This window comes from Megalops cyprinoides, chromosome 16 (genome assembly GCF_013368585.1).
Source record: "Megalops cyprinoides isolate fMegCyp1 chromosome 16, fMegCyp1.pri, whole genome shotgun sequence".
NCBI classification, from domain to species: domain Eukaryota; kingdom Metazoa; phylum Chordata; class Actinopteri; order Elopiformes; family Megalopidae; genus Megalops; species Megalops cyprinoides.
The window spans coordinates 3,633,770-3,655,995 of record NC_050598.1 but is presented as its reverse complement, the minus strand read 5'-3'; the positions used below and the strand labels follow the sequence as shown (position 1 = coordinate 3,655,995).

General features: G+C 44.4%; 1 protein-coding gene across 1 annotated transcript in view; it reads right to left on the bottom strand.

Moving 5' to 3' along the window:
• The window catches only part of wdr44 (WD repeat domain 44), a 28,249-nt gene extending 6,955 nt beyond the window's left edge, over positions 1-21,294 (bottom strand). Inside the window, exons 1-14 of the mRNA XM_036548887.1 lie at positions 20,849-21,294; positions 15,942-15,975; positions 9,815-9,895; positions 7,973-8,588; positions 6,906-7,036; positions 5,976-6,080; positions 4,740-4,876; positions 3,781-3,864; positions 3,453-3,559; positions 2,988-3,139; positions 2,335-2,473; positions 1,020-1,084; positions 736-852; positions 226-348 (exon numbers count right to left, since the gene is read on the bottom strand). Of these exons, the coding sequence (XP_036404780.1) occupies positions 226-348; positions 736-852; positions 1,020-1,084; positions 2,335-2,473; positions 2,988-3,139; positions 3,453-3,559; positions 3,781-3,864; positions 4,740-4,876; positions 5,976-6,080; positions 6,906-7,036; positions 7,973-8,588; positions 9,815-9,895; positions 15,942-15,975; positions 20,849-20,925 (1,968 nt within the window). The 5' untranslated portion in view covers positions 20,926-21,294. The remainder of the gene's footprint in view (positions 1-225; positions 349-735; positions 853-1,019; positions 1,085-2,334; positions 2,474-2,987; positions 3,140-3,452; positions 3,560-3,780; positions 3,865-4,739; positions 4,877-5,975; positions 6,081-6,905; positions 7,037-7,972; positions 8,589-9,814; positions 9,896-15,941; positions 15,976-20,848) is intronic.
• Between the last annotated feature and the right edge of the window lie 932 nt (positions 21,295-22,226).

Here is a 22,226-nt window from a genome sequence, read left to right as displayed (position 1 = left end):
ATAACCCCCCCCCCCCCACACACACACACACACACACACACACACACACACAAACACACACACGCCCACACAGCCAGACACAAATACGCACACAACCTTTAACGCTCATAGACAGACACACAAACACAGCCAAAGACGGACAAAGACGCACACCCACATAAACACAAACGTGCACATACACACAGACACACACATTGACGCACAGATGCACATAGATGCTCTTACCCTGGGGTGGAAAGCGATGGCTGTCACAAAGTCTATATGCTGGAAGCAGCACAGGCACTCCCTCCTGGATATGTGCCACAGCCGCACCGTCTTATCCATCGACGATGACAGCAGGAAGTAGTTCTGGGAGGAGGGGCGTGGGCACAGGAAACTGTCAGCACACTGCACCAGCTTAAGGCCTCAATAAACATGAATTTCATATCCCATAAGCTCCCAGTGGAACAGCCACAGCACAAACTAATCATGAAAATGAGCTCTTGCAGAAAATGTAATCTGTTGCTACATTTTGTTCAGGGGACCATATCTTCACCACATTTTAAACAGGAGTTTAAATAACCAGACGCTTCCAGCAACTGTTTCCTTTCTCTTTCTGTAACTCTGGGTCTAAACAACACTGTCTGTCTAAGGCCCACAGTGCATTCTCCTGCATTCTGAAATGGGGAGGTTTTCATTTTTATTTTACACTGTGTGTCAACGATTCCTGATGCATCCTGAGGGAATGCAACTTACCTTTGACCAGGAAAGGTCGAGGAGGTCAGCCGTGTGCCCCTTGTACTTGCAGAAGGGGACCTGCCTGAATGGGACGTTCCTATCCTCTGTGTCAAGGTCTTCTGGGGTGCTGCTCACCTGGGTACAGCAACAGGGTCAATCGCACCAGCGGTCTGATGGCACAATTCCGCATGTCAGATAACAGCCACTAGGAGGCAGTCATACACCTGTTCCTCTGTCAGACTCTGCTAAAACTGCCTCAGAGAAAGATAACACTTTAGTGCCACAGCCACAGCGTGACTCACCCCGCCATCTGTGTCGGATTTGGAGGAGCTCAGGCTCTCCTGGGAAGGAGAAGGAGACACCCGCCCTGGAGACAGAAACAGCAGTGAAGCAGCTATGAGGAGCATATCTCCAAATATTTAACAACCTTTTTCTCCAAGTACTAAACTGTGACTGAGCATTTTTCTCCCTACTGAACTGTGACTGAACATTTCTCTCCAACTATTGACTGCAAAGTCAGTTACTGACTTTGACTCAAATGCTGAACTGAGAATTATCCCTCCTGAACTTTGCTGAACAAATGCTGAACTTTGACTGTGAGTGTTTCTCTTTTGAGAATCGAACTGTGACTGAGAGTTCCTCCAAACTCATAATGACCTTTGACTGTAGAGTTTCTCTCCGGAAATAATGACCTGTGACTGTGAGTGTTTCTCTTGACAACACTTGACTGCGACTGCGTTTCTCTCCTCGCACTGGACTGTGTTTTTCTCTTGACACATTAAACTGACTTGTGACTGTTTCTCTTGACACACTGACCTGTGACTGTGTTTCTCTCGATACACTGACCTGTGACTGTGAGCGTTTCTCTTGACGACACTTGACTGTGACTGCGTTTCTCTCCTCGCACTGGACTGTGAGTGTTTTTCTCTGCACATTAAACTGACTTGTGACTGTTTCTCTTGACACACTGACCTGTGACTGTGTTTCTCTCGATACACTGACCTGTGACTGTGAGTGTTTCCCTCCGCACACAGAACTGAGACTGTGTGACTGTATCCTGCCCTGACCTGACAGCAAAGTATCTTCATGCTGAGGCTGAGCCGTGTGCCTCCGCCACCCCGCCTTGCGCCCCCCCCTCAGGGACCTCATTTCAATTTGGATCACTACAAACAGAGAGGCGTGTGGACCCACTGAGCTCACAGCGCTCCCTGAGTCTGACGATGCCTGACCGGGCCAGTCTATCCTTGCCCTTTTCCAGCTGGCTGGCCTTTGATCCTGTGAATCTGACCTTTCAGTGTTTCCTCTCCCTTCCCTCACCACTCTCCAACTCAGTTCATAGTAAATCAAGTCAGCAAGCCAAAAACTGAAGTCCACAGTCCACCGCAAACCCACACACACCTGCAACACTCTATGTGTGTCAGTGTGTGTACCTAACTAGGAGATACTCCTAGGTACTGCCACAATAGTATGATGCACCGATTTGCAAAAGTCATTTTCTGGAATGCTGAAAAACTGACTCAGCTGCACTCTGTTGCCAATATGTCTGTCCATAGCACCTTGCAAAACCCCTCAATGCGCCCGTGATAAGCCAATCGTGAGAGGCAGCTCCCTGCACACCTTCTGTGTTGTACTTGATCCTCATGTTGTTGAAGTAATCAAAGGCGTTCTTCAGGACCCAGATGCGCACCACGTTGTCCTGGCCCGCCGTGGCCAGCAGCCTCCCGCAGTGGGAGAACTTCATGGTCCACACCGCTCCCTGAGGGGTTTTACACACACACACACACACACACACACACACACACACACACACACACACACACACATATATATATAGCTTGCTCGGGTTCCAGAACACTGCTCATACACTCCACTGCATGCACACAGTGAAGTCAGTAAAAAAAAAATCATCAGAGAGAACTCATTGCTAGGTACAGGAGGTAAGAATTTTAGAGGAAATTTCAACCCTCTAGCAATCCCAATATATCTAGTCAACATAAACAGTTCAATTGCAACTTAATTGTTACCTCACTGTCAAATGTAAATACAGTGTCATCAAAAGGCATTGGAATGCCTGGAATGAGTAATGGAATCTCTGCAACAGAGTCTTCAATCGATATCCATTAGAAGTCAAATTTAACACACGCGGCTATTATAGCTCCATATTACACACACACACACACACATACACATACACATACACATACACATACACATACACATACACACACACACACGCATCCCACATGTACATCCACACACTTTTCTCTCACCATGTGCTCCCCGCTCAGGTCCTGCACCACTCTGATCTGGTCGAAGTCGAAGGGGCCCTTGAAGCCGTGAGCTGCCTTGAATTTGACAGGCCTGGTGTATGGCATGCCCTCGTCATCGCTGGAGGAGGGGTCGTCCTGGTCCGTGTGAAACACTGCAATGCAGATTTGGGTCCTGCTAAGTGACGTGCAACCCCCAAAAGCCTGGCCTGACTGGCAACACTGAATGATAACACTGGGGAATGCCATCAGACCTGCCAATAATTAGTTTCTATTTGCTTAGCAGACACTCTTATCTTACATAGCTTTCAGTTTTACACATTATCCATTCATACACCTGAATATTTACTGAGGCAAATCAGATTAAGTACCTTGTCCCAAGATTCAACAGAAATAGCCTATCAGGGACTCCAGCAACCTTTGAGGTACGAGCCCCGCTCCTGTCCAGCATCTGTTTGAGAACCTTACCCTCGTCCCGGACACTCTTCACCTTGTTGACTGCCTTCTCTCCGTACTCCTCTGCTAGGTGCTTGGCCCTCTTCACTGACTTCCCCAAGAACTTCTTCAGCTGCGTGCTGCGAGCACAACCATCTGTTACACAGCACTGTTACACCCTGACGTTACACAGCTGTTACACACCTGTGTTACACAACAATCTGGCTGAAAAGTCAGGAGAAATGGTTGTACTCCTACATACATTAAGACACATAACCTTGCAATTAGAGTGGTTCAAGATCAAAGAGAAAAAAGAATCAAAAGAAATGACTTTTTGCAGTGTAGGTGTTTTCATTCGTACGTTTTCTGTTTGAGCTTTCCTCCATCGGTGTCAGCCAGGTGAGACTGGGACTTGTCTTCATCATCAGACTGAGCAGCATCATTCCTGTGAGAAACACACTGATCAGTCTAATGGTATTATTTCTGACAGACTTATCAGTGTGTGTTTCTCTAACAGTATCATTCCTGAGAGAGAAACACAAACTGATCATACTAATGATATTGCTACTGACACAGAAATACACTGATCAGTCTAACAGTATTATTCCTGACAAAGAAACACACAGTTTACTCTAATGATATCATTCCTGAGAGAGAAACACACACTGATCATACTAAAGGTATCGCTACTGACACAGAAACACGCTGATCAGTTTAAGGGTATCATTCCTGAGAGGGAAATGCACACTGATCACTCTAATGAGAAAAACACACTGATCACTCTAATGAAAGAAAGAGAGAGAGAAACACACAGATCATTCAAACAGTATGGTTCCTGAGAGAGAGGGAGTAGTATGCTTGGACAGTGCATAGTACAGTAAATTACATCTTCCAATGTTACTTAAAACAGTGTGGCAAATTAAATCAATGTTTAAATAATTACAGTTCAGCGAGTTGAGATATACATGGCTGGCGATTCATGCCTCTGCCTCTGGGATCTGTATGACCTTCTCCTGGATGATACAGTCAACAGTGAGGAAAGATCACTTTCTTTTCTATGTCCTTCCGATCACTGACATGGTGTCTACCAGGGAAAAAATGACAGCTATTCTAATTTCATTAGAAATTAGTTAGCTAAATGCTTATAGTCTTCCTGCATATAGCAAAAAGGTTTAGCGTTCTAGAATTAACTTTCGCAGGTAATAGATCCCCATTTGCAAACTCTTAGTATAGCTGTGGAATAGGCTTAGCCGTGGGAGACTGTGGCCGCACTAGGCAGCAGTGCGGCTAGGGCGCTGCAGTGAAGGAGAGCCTGCTTACGTGACATATTCTTTGGTTCTGCGCATGATGTGGAGGGTGAGCGGGTTAATGCCAGTGGGCAGCTTCTCCTCGGCCAGGCTCAGCGGGATCTCCTCCCCTGTGTCCAGGTTCTTGATCATCACGCTCGCCAGAATTTCCTGTAGGCAGCACCCATGAGAGAGCACAGAGGCATGTTCACAAATTCCAGCTGCAATTCTAACCTTAACCATTATGATCTAAGTAACAAAACTGGTCCTAATGGGCATCTGCCTGGAACTTTGATCAAGAACCCCACGATCAAGAACATACGGTCAACAGTGGACAACTTGGTCCTTGAGACGACCAATCAGTAAAATTACTGAAGAAAGAGTTGATGTGAAACTGGAAACTGAAACTACACTTCAGCAACAGCTGTAGGCAATGTGAAAGCAAGGCTTTTTCATTTCTTTTTTTGCTGATTAACACACTGATTTCACTTCAAGAAATTACCCTTTGTTGTAAGCCTGAAGGCATCCTGCAACAATCTCTCTCAACCCAGCTACGAAAAAATGCCCTCAACATATCATTTACTGAAATCACCTGAAATATCTTTTTTAACATTTAATCATACCAACTGTGCAGGAAATGCTTGTTTGTCTGAATACTGGGCTCTTAAAAATCAAGTTTGCCAGCATTTACCAAGGACAGTGTATGAATTATTGTTGGACAGGGCACTTCCCCCATTCAAAGGCATTGAATTACTCAAAAATTACTCAAAAATACCGGATGTGGAATAAGAGCACCACATAGGGAAACAGGAAGAAAGAAATCAGTAGCAATATTACCAAAGAAAAGGTAATACAATATTACCATTAACAGTTAGAAGAATCATATTCTGTGTCGTTAGCAACAGACTCCAAACTGCAACCCATTTCCTCCTAGCTCATTTACTTCCGTCTTGCACTGATAAAAAAATTGATTCAATCCACGATAAAAAGACAAATTTAAAAGCTGATAAATACTGAACAAGTTCTTTCTTTTTCCATAACCTGCAGCATGCTATAATGGAATGTTATTACTGTGTTGAACACACTTCACTTACAGTATGATAAGGCTTATGCACTAATTTGGCAGCCTCCCTTATCTCCCTTATCTGATAAAATGCAAGCTCTCAGTTCCAGTGATCGGTTTTCAGCAGCTCAAGCTCAGCAACCATTTGCCAGAACTGGAAGAGGTACTGGGGTCTTGTCCGGAGCCGAGCTGTGACGGGGCGCGTACCTCGTCTGTCATCTCACGCCCGGAGTTGGAGCGCGGTCGCTGCGGTCCTGGCGCCTCGCTCCCACAGGGGGCGGTGCTCTGTCCGTCCGCCGCCTTCCCGTTTTCCTGAAACCACACCCACAAAGGCAGCGCCTCAACCACTCATCTCACAAAGAGGTGTTTTGTAAGGAGTTTGATTGGACAGCGGATGAAGATGGTAGCACAGGCCGAAAATGATAAACCAATATACACACTGTACCAACAACTCAAAAAAAGACAATTCAGTGAAAAGCAGCTGAAATGTATTCCTTAACATCCGTTTTTTCTTAAATACCCTGATGAGCCAAAGATACATATGATCATATAACTGATCAGATAAACCAACTTGATTGTTTAGACTTGTACTAAATAACAATTCCACACATATGCATGACCACTCCTTTATACCATATATAAGCCACTTATGAAAGTCTCCTCCACAGTGTGTTTCTGGGGTCCTAATAGTGTGTTTCTGGGGTCCTAAGTACAGCCCTAGCCTCACACTACATCTGCAGTCATTAATGAACCTAGACAATATCACTTTTTTAAGTTTGTTGTAAGAGAAACTAGAAGAGCAATTCATTTTCTGGTAAAAGTAAAGGGGTGCCATTCCAAGGCGAGATTTTTCATATTTCCTAAAAACTCACAAAAACCTCAGCAAAGTGTGAAGCATCTCACTGAAGTACTCTGTGAGTTGTACCAGGTATTTAATACGCTCTGATCTACGAGACACTGTGTCTCACCTACGCTCTGATATGTATGACACTACAACTCACCTACTCGCTGAGCTGTACAAGGTGTTGAATATGCTCCAATCTAGAGGACACTGCATCTCACCTATTCCCTGATCTAGGCAGAGAAACGGCACAGCACACTAAGCACTGGCAGGTAGGGGAGGGGCGAGGCACTCACCTGGGCCGTTACCACTTTGTCCCCACTGGTGGCGCTGGCCAGGTCAAGTGAGTGCTGCAGCTCCTTGGTGATGCTCTCAACCGCGGTGCTGGGCGACACCAGGCCCGAGGACTCTGCTGGCTCCGAGGAGACTAGACCGCAACCGCAACCAGGAGAGGAACATGTTTCAGGACCACTCTCAGTCACCATCAGTAGTCACATTAACCACAGTCACAGGCTTCTGCGGTCACTGCGTTCATCCCCATAACATGACCCTTAACAGACCTTGACTGCTCAGACTGAGCTAACATGCTTGGGAGTTTGTTTTTCCAATGTTTGTTTTTTTAAAAAGGAAGGGCAGATGTTGGGGGTGATTCTAATCTCTGTGTGAGCAAAGTACTCTAAAAAAAATTCCTCGCCGGGTCATTAAAGCCAATTTGTTCCACATAAATCAACAAGCTTCATTAAACTAGAGGGGAGTCAGCCTCTCTAGATTTGGACCAATTCCAGTTTCCTGTCTACCTCAGATGTCCTTCCTGTCCCTGTCACTTCATTGAGGCCCATGTTTTGGAGATCAGAACCATGCTGGCCAATAGGGAGTTGTGAAGTTGACCATTACCGCACTACAGTTAAAAATGCTAAATGAAGGAAATGCATATGAGAGGCTCCAGTCTGTTCGGTTTTTGCAGTGTGTGTAATGTGATACAGTTGCTGGGTGGTTAGCTGTGTATGGAACTTGTGTGGGTGCAAGAGCAGACGCTCTGTGTCTGAAGTGCTTGACCCTGTATTGCTATAATCAGAGAACACGCTGAGTGGAACAGAAAACTCTGGCTTATTTCCTAAAGTGCTTTGAGTGACAGAGCTCCTATTTCAGGAGCTTGTGTTGCTTAGCTGTATGTATATTAAAGCTCACTGCATCAAAAATAGACCTTCCTACCTTCCTTCCTCCTTGTTACCTTCCTACTCTCAAGGTAACAGCATCTACTAACCTTTCTGCCCTAAGGGCAACAGTATCTCCTAATCCTCCAGTCCTGAAGGCGGCAGCATCTCCTAACGTTCCAGTCCTTAGAACTACAGCATCTCCTTACCCTCCAGTCCTGAGGGCCGCAGCGTCTCCTGGGTCTTCTTACGGGGTGGGGGTGCGGGGCGAGAAGGGGGAGGTGGTCGGGGCGGGGGCGCTCCAGCAGGGGGTGGAGGCCGCACGGGCGGGGGCTTCTTGGTACTGGCGACAATGTCAGGCTCCACAGTGAATTGGCGGGGGGGCTTAGAGGGGGCGGCGGGGTCTTGCTCGGCCAGCCCATCGGCGAGGGAAACCTGCACCAGGATGTCAGCTGGTTTCTGATCCCCGGCCTCCTGGGCAGGCGCCTCGGGCTGCTCCGTTACCAGGGCGCTCGTGATGTCTGGGGGTCCAGCGGCGCTGGGGTGGGGCCCGGCACCGTCGGGGCAGGACACACCCACTGTCGTCTCGGAGAGGGGCAGCGCCGCTGCGCCCTGGTCCTGCCCCCCATCGGGTGCCCCACTCAGCTCCTCCGTGCCCTCGGGCCCAGGCTGCTGTTCAGGGGATGGGCCTTCGGGAGCACCACCCTGCTCAGCCACGCCCCCCGCCTCCCCATCCTGCTCTACAGTTGCCGCACTCTCATCTGCCAGCAACGACTCCTCCGCGGTGCTCTCCTTCTGGCTCTCCTCTATGATGCTGTCAATGATCTGAGGAAAGGACAGACGGACACACCCCATCACACTCAGCCAATCACCAAACTCCTCTACACCCATCTGCCCTGGCTCATGACTGGAATTATCTGCCTGTCTGGGCCTCCACAGTGCGTTCCCATCCTCACAGTGCTGGGAAGGAGCCAGCATCTGCTGCACGGCCTGGCCTGAAACAGCCGTTTGTCCTGATGGACCACAGTGGCTTGGATGTGCAGTCGCTGAGAGCTGATCTCAGTGACCCAGACTGCTTAGTGCCAGGCAGTGCTGCCCTGGGCGGAGATCCAAGCACTCACTGAAAGCACAGCTCGCACATTAACACAAGAGGCAGGAGACCCAGCCCTGCGTTTGTACAGCGCACTGGCGACAGTGAGCAAAAGCATGCACGCCCATGCGTGCACACGCACACAGACACACACCCACATAGCCACACACAAACATGTACATATACACAGACACACAAGCATACAGACACAGACTCCCAAACACACACAAGCACACACACGCCAGCACACAAACACCCCATACTGAATCTATCCTGTGTTACACAGAAATAAGCAGATGAGACAGCAAATGACTCACTCATTTCAAGGTGCCCCAGAACTACTACTTCTGACAGTACAGACACAACACAAATCACAACCCTCAGGTCAGTACAGGACATGGTCTCCCTGTACAGAACACACTGCTCAGTGTGTTAATGTGAGGTCCATGTGGCTCAGTTCTCTATCCAATTCTTAACGTGGCTACACCAAACATTTGCACGTGCTTTGTTCATATGAGAAACATTAAGTGCAAAACAGAGGAAGAGATGTATAAAATCCATTACAAAATGAATAGCTCCAGTTTTGCTTGTTGATTGGTCCCTAAGCCTTCTAGTTGCGTCCATATTAACAATATTTCATGACTACAATTTTTCAGGGCACAGGGGAATATCACTACGCATCAAGACAATATCGGATACACAGGTTTTTAGCTCCCAAGTATGACACTTGGACAAGCGGGACAGAGCATGGGACAAGTGAAGGGATGGCGTGTAACAAGAGGAGGTGGAGCCTGTGATGGGGGAGGGGTATATGGCAGAAAGGGTGGTGCTTCTAATCGGAGTGGGAGGAGTGTGGGACCAGTGGAGAGGGGGCATGGGACCAAGGGGGGCAGGGCATGGGACTAGAAGGGAGCAGAACGTGGGACCAGAGGAGGGAGGAGCATGAGGGGGAGGTATCCACCTGGATGGAATCATCATGTCGGGGCTCCTGGGGGGCTAGGGAAGGCGTGGCGTCCTGAGCTGCTGGCCTCTCCTCGTTCTCCTGCAATGAGACAACAAATCCCAGGCTTTTAATTAGGGGAGGCTGCTCCCTTGGGAGGGTACATACAGCTCACACTCCACCAACACCTCACAGAGAGGGATCTGCATTCCTCTGCCTACAAGAGCTGAGTAAGCACTCTGATGTTTTCAAACCGTCAGCTCACTGCACCTTAATCTTACCCAACCATGTATTCTTATGCTAAGATGATCAAAAGAAAGCTATGAAAATAACTTCAGACTTCAACTTTAGGAAGGGCCAACGTAATTAACATCAACCACATCAATTTAAAGCTAATTTAAAGCTAATTACAAGCACTTGGCTATTTTTGGCTCCATCTTGTTGGCTTTCTCATACAAGCAAAGCTCTTGGCCCACTCTTGTAAATCGTTTTTCTTATTTACTTACAATTATTTTTCCTAATTCTGTGTCTCAGGCCATTAGTTCAAATCCTTAATGATCCAGAGACCCAAAGATTAGACATGGTCTGGACATAACATTCTGGGCCACTTCACAGAATGTCACTGAGAGCAATGGTTTAAGCTGAGAAGACTCCCCAGACTAGCTGAGCATGCATTTACTTTTTTGCTCATTGATGGAGGTGGAAATGTACATATTGACTCAAGTTTCTATTTGCCATTTTGTTTAGACTCAAGAATGGTGACACACAGTACATTTTAGGATGGGGTAATCATGGGGGATGTTCTTTAGGGTAAAACAGGATCTTTTCACACCAAGCAATGCTCTGTAGAGAAGACTTGGAACACTTCCAGTGCATTTTCAGGGCAAGGAAGTCTGGAGACAGCCTGCGTTCTGACAGTGTTCTGACACCATGGTGTTCTGTAATGATATCCCACAGGTTGAAATGGGAACAAAGGGGGCTCATGTGGGATCCCCTGCCATAGGCTGAGAGATTGTCTGCCTGTGGCAGGTTTGGGTTCAGCTGCTCCCCACAAAGTGGCTCACCTGACCCCCCCCAAAGAATGTCCCACACCCTACACAGGCACACTGGTGAAGGGACAGGGAGTCCTGCCCTCTCGGCTTTGAGAACGAGGAACTTGTTCTGCGTGGAATGAAGCACTTTCTACATGACTGCACAGTCACAGTGAAACAGATATTTCACACAGCTCAGACTACCTCCCAGATCTGAGTAATGGAGGGAATTTATCCATGTTTTAATTATGGCCAGTTAAAAACGTTCATCTTAAGTTAGACACAAACTACCATTATTTTCATCTTTTAACAATGCTCTAGGGGAATTTTCCTTGTAAAAATATACGTTTTCATTTACTAATCCAATAATCATAACTTTATCAACAAAGGAAATGTATTTATGAGAATGCCCAGAAAAACATTAGTAATTTAATCTACTATAAATAAATACATAAATATAATAAAAATACTTTCAAGCTCTGAAAGAAAAAAGTCAATGAATGGATTTTCCAGCAGTAGTTTCTTTTGTGTTGGACGCAGACGAGCTTAAGATGTGTAACAGGTCTGTTCTGAAGTTGTTTTACAAGCGCAGATGGGCACCACGAGTGTCTCCCCGAGTCGATTTGGTCCCATTGGCTGTCACTGTCCGTGCCTCTCCTGACCACAGCGAGTTGCAACGTTCCCCAGCCTCTGGGTCCTCCTGCTCCTCTCCATTTTAAAACTAAATTGTGGGTGGTAGAGCACCACATAAAAGCTCCACACCTGCTGTGTGTGTTCCATGTTTATCTTCCCCCTACAGCGCATAGCGTAGCCTGCCAGCTAAAGACTTTATGGACCCATTGGATAAATTTAAGATTGTTCTTCAGTACAGCAAATTCCATACTCCAAGAGGGCCTATTATGTTACTGCCCGCCAGTCCCAGTCTACTAACTTTACAATGTATTTCAATAGAATGATACAACCTTCACAAACACACTTTCTGTACTAAAGGCAATATTAAACCTGAATAAACTTAATGCATTTTCAGTAGCCATCTCCTCAGTCATGCTGTGCAGACAATGAAAAGCAGGTGCATTACTTGCAGCTGACAGTGCTTAGTCCCCACTGAAAATGCCTGGATATGGGTGAAAACACCCGATTCCAGCTGATAATGCCCAGATACATGTAGAGACATCTGATTCCCATTGAAAATGCCCAGATACAGGTGACAGTGGGCCACACATTTCCACAGGCTTCATGCCAATTCCAGTAAGGATACTGCACAGCAAAGAAAGGCAGAGCCCCTCCACTGCAGCAGTTCCACACGCAGGCTGCTGCATGTTGACCTCCAAATGTCCCATAGAGTGAGTTGTGATATGAAACTCTGCAAGGCACAGATTTTCCAGGCAGGTGCTGAGAAATGCACATAGCTCACAGACAGCACCAGAGGGAACACAAATCAACCATGGGGGCTTTTCACAACAAACAGTGGCATAGAGTGAAAGACAACAATCCTCCAGCAAGACCTGACAAGCCAGCGGGGACATGGATGAAAGAAGAGTGCTGAAAGCCAGAGAGAACCGGGGGAGACACACAGAGACAGTCAGAGAGAACGAGGGGAGACACACAGAGAGTCAGAAAGAACTGGGGGAGACACACAGAGACAGTCAGAGAGAACGAGGGGAGACACACAGAGAGTCAGAGAGAACTGGGGGAGACACACAGAGAGTCAGAGAGAACTGGGGGAGACACACAGAGAGTCAGAGAGAACTGGGGGAGACACACAGAGAGTCAGAGAGAACTGGGGGAGACACACAGAGAGTCAGAGAGAACTGGGGGAGACACAGAGAGAGTCAGAGAGAACTGGGGGAGACACACAGAGAGTCAGAGAGAACTGGGGGAGACACACAGAGAGTCAGAGAGAACTGGGGGAGACACACAGAGAGTCAGAGAGAACTGGGGGAGACACAGAGACAGTCAGAGAGAACTGGGGGAGACACAGAGAGAGTCAGAGAGAACTGGGGGAGACACAGAGAGAGTCAGAGAGAACCAAGGGAGAGACACAGAGAGTAAAAGAGAGCTAGAGTGTAATGTAAAGTCAAAGAGGGAGGCAAGAGGAGTCACAGAAATTTAGGAGCAGACATAGGGAGCTAAAACACAACACTCTAAACAGATAAAACATTCAAGAGCCAAAATGACTACACTATCACAGCCATCACAAAGGGAGCACTATATGAAAATCATTAAATATAGCCCAGCATCCCCAGAGTCTGGTCCCAAAGGTCACCCATTTGATTTCTGACTCCTCAATTTCCCCCACAAAGCAAAGTACAGCCAGTCCTAAGTATTTAAAAGACATTTAGCCTATATCCTTGTACTTCAATTATTTTTTCCAACTGGAATACAACATCAACAAGCTTGTGTGAGGTTAAAAATTACCTGTAAACTGATACAAGTCATGCAGGTTTTTCATTGGGGGCCACTAGGTAAAATATACTTCTGCATAACAGTCGAGGGCACGGCTGTATTATAGGTTAACTTCCACGTCCTCTGTACAGTATGTACCCTATGTATGACCCTATGTAACACAGTGGCCAGAACAAAAGTACTCATGTAAACTGTGCTGGTCTATAGGTAATATTTAAACATGTTCTGTGACTAGGCCATTCTGGCAAGCAGCTTCCCCACAGAAGATTTACTAGAATGAACTATTCTATTCTGAACTATTCTAGTGGTCTCAGCCTCCTCATTTCACGGGTTTCAGGTGTGGAACTCCAGCCGAAAGGAGCCCCAGTCCCATAGTTGCCAGCCTTTATCCGTCAACGTCCACCTGAAGTAGTTCCGGCTATAACCAGAGTTTGCAGTGCTGGAGAATTCTACAGCAACATTATTCAAAAGGACAGTGAGCACTCTTGTCCTGTAGGAAAATTTCATGTTAATCTTAAAAATGTTTTCTATGTCAATGTACACATTATTATTACCTCTCAATTGGACATGTTACTTTTAATTTATTTTACCAATCTTTATATTCCTTTATTCTGAATCAAGCACAAAGCCACACTGTCTGTCATGCCAGCTTTTCGGATAGTTGAAACATAATGAAGGAATGATACAAAATCCAACAGATGCATTTTACACATGAATGCTGTAATGGCAAGAAGATGGACAGCCTGTACTTCAAAGAAAGTGAGTGCCCAACTCCAAATTCACATGTGTGTGAAATGACACACGTCCACACCACGGTTCGAATTACTGGATGAAAACAGAATCCATCGAGAAACTTGTCGTAATATGCTAACTAAAATCAAACAAAACAAACCGGGATAATTTTACCTGGTAGCATGCCAACGTCTCCCTGCATCATAATAAAAGTTTCAGCCTGCCAGAGTCATCTCAGCATCGCGATAACAACCAGTTTCCAGCAGGCTCATAAAATAACCATCAGCCAGGCCTACTGCTAGCAAATTAGAAACAAATTAAAGATGGCAACTGGAATAATTTAATGCCAACAGATGGATTTGTGTAGCTGTGTAGCTTATTAAAATGTCTGCATTTTCTAATAAGTTTTTTATTGAATTACAAAACCATCTTAGTCATACTCACATTAACTTTTAAAGATGCTATGGACGTCTGAGTGAAAAATATCTTGAGTCTCGAGACATGCCGATTACCTTCATCTCAAGAAGCCCTCAGAGCAACACCCTCTCAACTGATGTCATCAAACCGCCTTCATCCTGCTTTTTAATTATTACTCTATCGCACTTCCATTAATCAGGTTAGAATGCTTCCGGGTGATATTAAAATAACACAAAGTGATTAAAGATAGGCACTTGATACCGGAAAGAAGGAGAGTGTTTCACAAGACCATGAGTGGTCTTTCTACGGTAGACATTTTACCTCAGTACAATTTAATTAACCTTTTACTAACTAACATTTTGCAATCCCAGCTAGACCTGAACACTACATAAAAAAAATCCAAATTTCAAAGCTGTCCATATCTCAACATTGGGGAAGTTTCAGTGACTGGAAAGGAGATGAATAAACAAACTCCATGGGTGACACATACACTTCTCTGTAATGTTGAGAGATTTGACAGCAAAACAGAGAGAAAATTACATTAGCTGGGCAATGATAAGAGTCTTCCAGGGCTGAGAGGGGCTTATTCCAGTGTAAAGGCTGCCAGCTCTTTCCTCTGCCTCCTGCTCAAGTCACTTTGAATACACAATCCCAAAAAAATGTCTTATTAGCTAGCTGTCCAATCAGCACCTTTCCGTATGAAGTGAACCCAGCAGGATTAGGAATAGCAATACATTTTCTGTATTGTGATACTCAGCCACATGTTATGTTACATTTGCTTGGCATTCTTTAATCCAGGGCAGTTTACAGTTTACATTTCATCAATTTGTATAGGATATTTAGTGTGGCAGTTCTTTAACACCGGACGGAGTGCTTTAACACTGGAATGAGTGCTCCCCTGCTCGCAAAAATCATAAACGCAAAGGATTTGGGAGATGTCCTTCAACCTGCAGTAAGGCAATAAAGGCATGATTGAAAAAGCTGTTTGACGGACAGAGCCTCAAGTGAATGACGCACGCCAAGACGGGCAAAAATTCAACTGGAATAACAAAAACAAACTTGGGATAAGCAATGCCATAAGATTACCATGGTTGTGAAAATATTCACAGATCAGTGTGTACAAGATTGCCATGGTAATGAAAAAGTGAGCACCAAGCAGTCCATGGCTCTTTCTGTAGGTTAAATCTAGCCTTTACTTTGCATTTCAACTCGTATGCTCAAAATTAAAAAAAAGACATATGGAACTTCCCAGCATAATATAACAGTATTTTTCCAGCAATTCTAAAAGAGTGAGCCTTCGTTTCAATGAATGACCACCCTTACAAAATGGTCATCTGACTCTCCTCAGAGACCATTATCCTGAGACAGGAATCTAAGGGTGACACTAGAACCCCTGTGGCCACTGCTGATGTCATCATCTAGGCTAACATTGGTTACCAACGGTTGGTCCTCTTCAAAACCTCTGGCCATACACATCTGTTGAAAACATGAACTTTAATGCCATATTTCGCTATAACTGTGTAAGAAAATAATCAAGATAAAATGACATGTCTGACACATACCTTTGCTGAAGGAAGAATAAACTTCGCAGGCGATCTAGAGGAAAAAAATAAACAGAGACAACGGTTATGTCTTCTGCCCATGCTGCCTGGCTCCAGAAAAAGACAGTGAAACTTCAGACATCACACAGGAAACTAAGGCTGTTTGCATGGTTTGACAAAGAATACAATTGTCCTGACACAAGGCGGTCAGTGTTATTGTGACGGTCTTATTGAAAAGCTGCCTGCAGTGGAGGCCTTGTGATTTTTCTCCAATTTATTTGCATTTTGTCACTGCTGTTCACCAGCTACCTTGACTTCAGATCAATCACTACAAGAAAAAGGTGCTGAAGAATTGCTCTAGTCAAATGTGTTCAGCTTACAGACAACAGGGGCATTTTAGCAGAGGCAAACAACTTCTTGTTTCTGACTACAACAAAAACATTGACCCTTTAACACTTGAGTGACCCTTTAATCCTAAACGCTGTTAATGACATGAAATATCCATTAAAGACCCGCTTCGCTGAGTATATCATGAAAATTAATATTGTCCAATAATATGGAGAAGGACATTAACTCTCTCGCATTAAATACACACAACTGTGTATGGACAACAAAGTCTTATTTTCAAAATATTAAACCCTTTTCATTCTCAGCACGCCTGCTGTCAACACTTTTTTGAACATATCTGATGGCTTGCTGCATTCAGTTGGTCACGCAGCTTCCCTGACTAACTGTTCAATACCAACACAAGGCAAACTATCGGGCATTTCAGAAACAATTTTGGATGTCAAATTCCCTGAGTCAGTACTTTCAGTAACACCGAAAAACAAGTAAATGATGGTCAAATCATAGTCTTGAAGCATTTTAATGCTTCAAGAGTCGTGAAGTAGTCGTCACTCCCATCATTCCCAATGCTCACTCAAATCACAAGCCATACCCTCCTTGGTCCCTAATCGCTGACACAAATATATTTCTCAATGAAGTACTTCAGTCTATGTCTCTCTGGCACACAAATTGAGGCATGACTTTGTATTATTCCTGCATGAGAAGTAGGATTAGTACTTCCTTACGTAGTTTCCTAAATATGTACATATACTTTTCTATGTGATATATTAATATATAAATGAACTTGCCCTCTTGCAATTTGAGAAATTAATTTAATTCTCTCAACCGCTTGGAGGTGCTGACAGAGATGCTATGCAGCTCTGACCGTTTGACAGTTTAAGGCCAAAGTGATGCACAGAACGTAAGCTCACTGACCATCTGTTGTCAGCAGTGTTGTGCAGTGGTCAAGGAGCAGGGCTCATAACCCAAACGCTGCTGGCTCAACTCCCCTGTGGGGCACTGCTGTTGTACCCTTGGGTAAGGTATTTAACATGACTTAGTAAATATCCACTTGCATAAATAGATAACATGTAAAAACTTGTATGCTGTGTAAGTCTCTGTGAAGCAACAGTAGGGCCAAGTAATCTTGGCTGCCCTGAAAGCCAACCGTTTCTTTAAAAAAAAAAAAAAAACTGCAACAGTACAAGATTAGAAACCAGGGCTATAGCCTGGCATCTCTGGGCTCCCTGTGTATGAAGTGAAAACACAAGACCAGATCTAGACTTGTTCTACAGAAGATTCTTGTTCGTTGTGGGAACTGAGGAACCCGCTCATGACGCACTCCTGCTATGCCAGCACAATGTGGCATTTGTCAGCTGTCGAGTGTTAAGGAGTCCAAACTGGAGCATTTCTGTCCAGGCGCCTGGTTATTTTTACTGGCTGCCTTTGAATAGGAAATGACAGCTTTGGGAGAGAAAAAAAAAAACAACAAAATAAAGGAGCAAACAACAGCCACTGGTTGAGAAATGCTGCAGATTCTGCTTAACTTTGTCATGCTGATCCTGAAAATCATTTAAAAAATGACTTTTAACGTGATGAGTGAAAGTTGGCTCCATCTCTGGGCATGCTGCAGTCCATCCAGATCACACCCAGCTTCAGTCACTGCAGTGTTAATATTAACATGTTAACTCATTGCACTAATTAAGACCATAAATAACCATGCATTTAATCACAGTTATGTTCATGCTCCTTTTTGACCCTCCTAACATACCGTAGTTAGGTTCTCCTGGCTGGCTATAAAAACTTTTGAGAAAAGCACCTAAAGTGCTGGGCCTTCCAATGGGACATTTCACAGAAAGATTCTAGATGGAACTCTGGATAAAAACAAAGCTGCTTGTACCTGCTGCCAAGTTGAATTTCAGTATTATCAAAATAAGTTGTCCTGCAGTCCTGCAGACTTGCTGAACATGCCACTGAAAATCAAACTTCAAGTAAAAAAAAAAAAATCAAACATCCAACATCTTCTGCAATGACTTTAGAATGCAGGTACCCTGAAAGGCAATGAATCTGCGGCCATTTAACAGTACAATCACAGCCACAACAAAGTGAGTGTCCACCAAACGCAGGCTGCTCAATGCTGTAGAGCACATTAACCAGTCACGTTCCTGCGTTTTAACTCCAGGGGGTGTGACACTCTGATGTCCAGGCTGCCTCTGGACATCAGAGAAAACACAGTCCCATAAAACCAATGGCAGCTGAGTGAGTTTTCAAGAGGTTTATCACTAGTTTCTTTCTTTCAAGTTATAACATTGCTCCCCTGGAGAACAACAGCTCTTTCTTACTCTGTATTCTCTTATCTCAAATGCAGCACTCCTGATTTCATAGGGCAAGATTAATGCCATTACGCAGTTGGAGACAGGAGAAGGGAAGTCATTTAAAAACGTGCAAAAATCCTAGATGCCTGTAGATATCACGCTCCCAGCTGGGCAACTAACCAGACTGAATTAGCAGCACATTTTCAAGAAGCAGCAGATGGCGATTTCATTACTGCTAAGGTGGCTAAAACAAGTTTTTCTTTCAGTAGCTTTTCACAGCGTGGCTGTGTAGCTATTGTGTAACACGGCAATGCTGGAGAGCTCTTCCGTGAACAAAATACGCCAAGCAAGTGGGCAAGTGGGGTGAACAAACCTAAAACTTTTCAAAGTTTTCACCCCAGTTGCTCGTCTGGGAAACGTTTCACCTGAGTGGAGTTGTTCAAAGCCTCAGTAACCATCCATGCTTTAAAAAGGACCAGTTCTACAGGTGCTGCTGCCATTCAAGAAATTCTGGAAAGTGTGGGATGTAGAGGTCTGGTGGGAACAGTCAACAGGTTGGCAGTGATGCTATTAGTATTTATATGATGAGTGTTGTAATAGACACCACTACAGTTATATGTACATTAATTTTCTTTGCAGACATTCTGATCCAGAGTGACTTGCATAGCTTACAATTTTTTTTAACAAGTCACCCATTTATACAGCTGGATATTTGCTGAGGCAATTCAGGGGTACCAAACCAGCACCCTTTGGGTTACGAGCTCTTTTACTTTCCACTGTACCACACTTCAGCCCAAAATTTTCATTGAAAGTTTCCTATTCAGTACTTGACTGATTTCTCCCATTGCAGAGGTGTTTTGTGGAGTGTTGTTTCCTCTCTCCAAAACTCCAGAAATTCCACAAAATATTCCTGATCACTATACAAACCTATCTCATGCCTTTACCTGGCAATCCAGATAAAAGTAAGTTCCATTTAACAACACTTAGGAAATAACCAGAATATGCACCACAAAGGCTCAAAGCAGAATCCCACAGCAATAGTTTTTTCCTGTTCTCAGGATAAATCCCAAGACTCCAGGACAACCTGCCCCCACAGGCTCGGTTGAATGCTTGCCTTGGAAATGGGATCATGCTTACAGCAAGGAAAACATCAAGTAACTTTTAATACACTCTTCAGTGACGCATGGAAACAAAAGCGTTCGTTGTACGTTTTTTGTAGCAAAAGTTGTGAAATTCTTATGCGTGCCAGGGGAACAGGCAAACGTGTCATACGATTTTCCAAGTTTTCCATTAACATAGTCGACTGTGTACATTGCGGAAGTTGAGTTTCTTCCACCTATTCGGCATGAGACGAATGCCAGTCGAATATGTGAAACAATACCAATGTAATCAGGAAATCTAAAAGTCTCGAGTCAAATATTTGAGCAAGGTGGCAATCAGCACGCCCTCAAATGACTTAGTATTCTGTACTGAGTCACTTCGTTGTGTGATCATGTGACTGTCATTCAAAAAGGCACAAAAGATCACACCGCTTAAATCTTATACTTTATTTTGCGCCATAAATGATTTTTGCACGTTTTCTAAAGTCCGAAGAAAACGTGCAATCTGGCTGTATAACTATAATGTTTGTTCGCATTGTTTAACGAGCTAGCGGCCTCATACAGCATACTTTAGCAAACTCATAACACGTAACAGCAACAAGTTGCACCTTAAACTGTTTCTACGAAGCTAGATGGGCCAACCTGTTAGACTGAAACAAGCAGGATTATTCTTATTCAAACAAAACAAACAAACAAAAACACCTTGCCAGCAACTTAGCCGTACTGAACACCTGCCTGGCACCTTCTTTTGAGCACCCAGGCTCTGAGTTAGTTAACAACAAAAAGTATAAACCACAAGGCCTTCTATTTCTGCATGGAATACTGTACCCGGTATCAGTTTGAAGTAGAAGCGATGACTAGCTAACTATGAACTATTTTTTAGGAAATGTGAGCTTGATAACCAGCAAACAAGCAAGAGAGGACATATTTATACGCAATAATTCAACTGAACATATGCGTCACACTGAACAAACAAAATTAGCAAGTTAGCAATGAAAAGTGTCATCTTTTCCACTCTCCCCGCCGTCTGTTGAACAAGTTGATTGCTTGCTAGTCAGCTACTTAGGCAAATTTGTATGATGTAGCTCCCTCCTTAGCGATGATCAAAAGCCTGGTTTGTTGCACATTAAAAACCTAGGCATACTTAATTTCCAAAAACAGTCAGAGTTTACGTTTAGCAACTACTTACACGTTTGGGGAAGGAGTCAAATTGACGTCTTCCGCAGCATCATAAAATTCTTCTGTGTCACTTGTGTCCGACGCCATTTAGGTAGCCAGCTAGAAAAATAGTTAATATCCTGCATCCAATAATAACAAAATGCGACCGGTGGAGCTGGGTCCTGCTTGAGAGTTTTGGGATGTTTGACCTAAGACACAATCTGGCGAAACACACTATCTGCAGAGATGTTGCTGCCTCTCTCCTCAATCGCAGATGGGAGAGGCCTCTGGGCTACAGACTCCACTCAATGAAACATAGCGATCGAAACCTGCGATCAACAAGAACACAGTTCTAGTCTGTCAAAATCTAGCATTTGAGTGTTGACGAGAAAATAACAACAGTCCCACACAATATGCCTTTCCAACAAAGTGCAAAGAGTTTTAAAGTTGCACATCTGAATCTGGAACCAATTTTGACAGGAGAAAGAGGGAAGGGCAGCTAGCTTGCTAACCTGTCTACTGTATTTTTTTTCCCAGCGAACAAAACCACACGCGCTAATCTCGCGAGACAAACCATGTCGCTGTTTTCACCGATCTATATACAACCCGGATGGACGGCCCATGGATCGAGATGGTTATATGAACACATTCGATTGTAAAGATATGTTCTAAAGGTGCGCGATGCTGTTCTACAGTGATCCCCGTGAAGAGGATTTGGGAACAATCTCATTTAAATGCTCCTTATTCACCGGTATCAGACTAGAGGAACCTGACGCGATGGCTCACTAATCATTATACCATCTGGATGCGTCAACTGTATCATCGTTATCCAGTCAGGTAATTTATATAAATGCGCCACGAATGTTCTGAACTCATGTCCTTAAATAAGAACACAACTGATGTCAAAACAAGTGACTTGAACGTGGAGACTGTTCAATTCAAGACAACCCAGCTGAAAATAAAACAAGCTATTGTCATATTTCTGAGCAAACAATGCAAGAGCACATTCACCGACATCCACGGAGCACCCGATGAACGGCTGGAATGTACAGCTGATTTGATTCCTCTTCGCTCCTTTCACTCCAAAGTAATTTGCTGGGCAAATTTGACAGTGTCATACGATTTTCCAAGTTTTCCATTAACATAGTCGACTGTGTACATTGCGGAAGTTGAGTTTGTTCCACTTATTCGGCATGAGACGAATGCCAGTCGAATATGTGAAACAATACCAATGTAATCAGGAAATCTAAAAGTCTCGAGTCAAATATTTGAGCAAGGTGGCAATCAGCACGCCCTCAAATGACTTAGTATTCTGTACTGAGTCACTTCGTTGTGTGATCATTTGACTGTCATATTCAAAAAGGCACAAAAGATCACACCGCTTAAATCTTATACTTTATTTTGCGCCA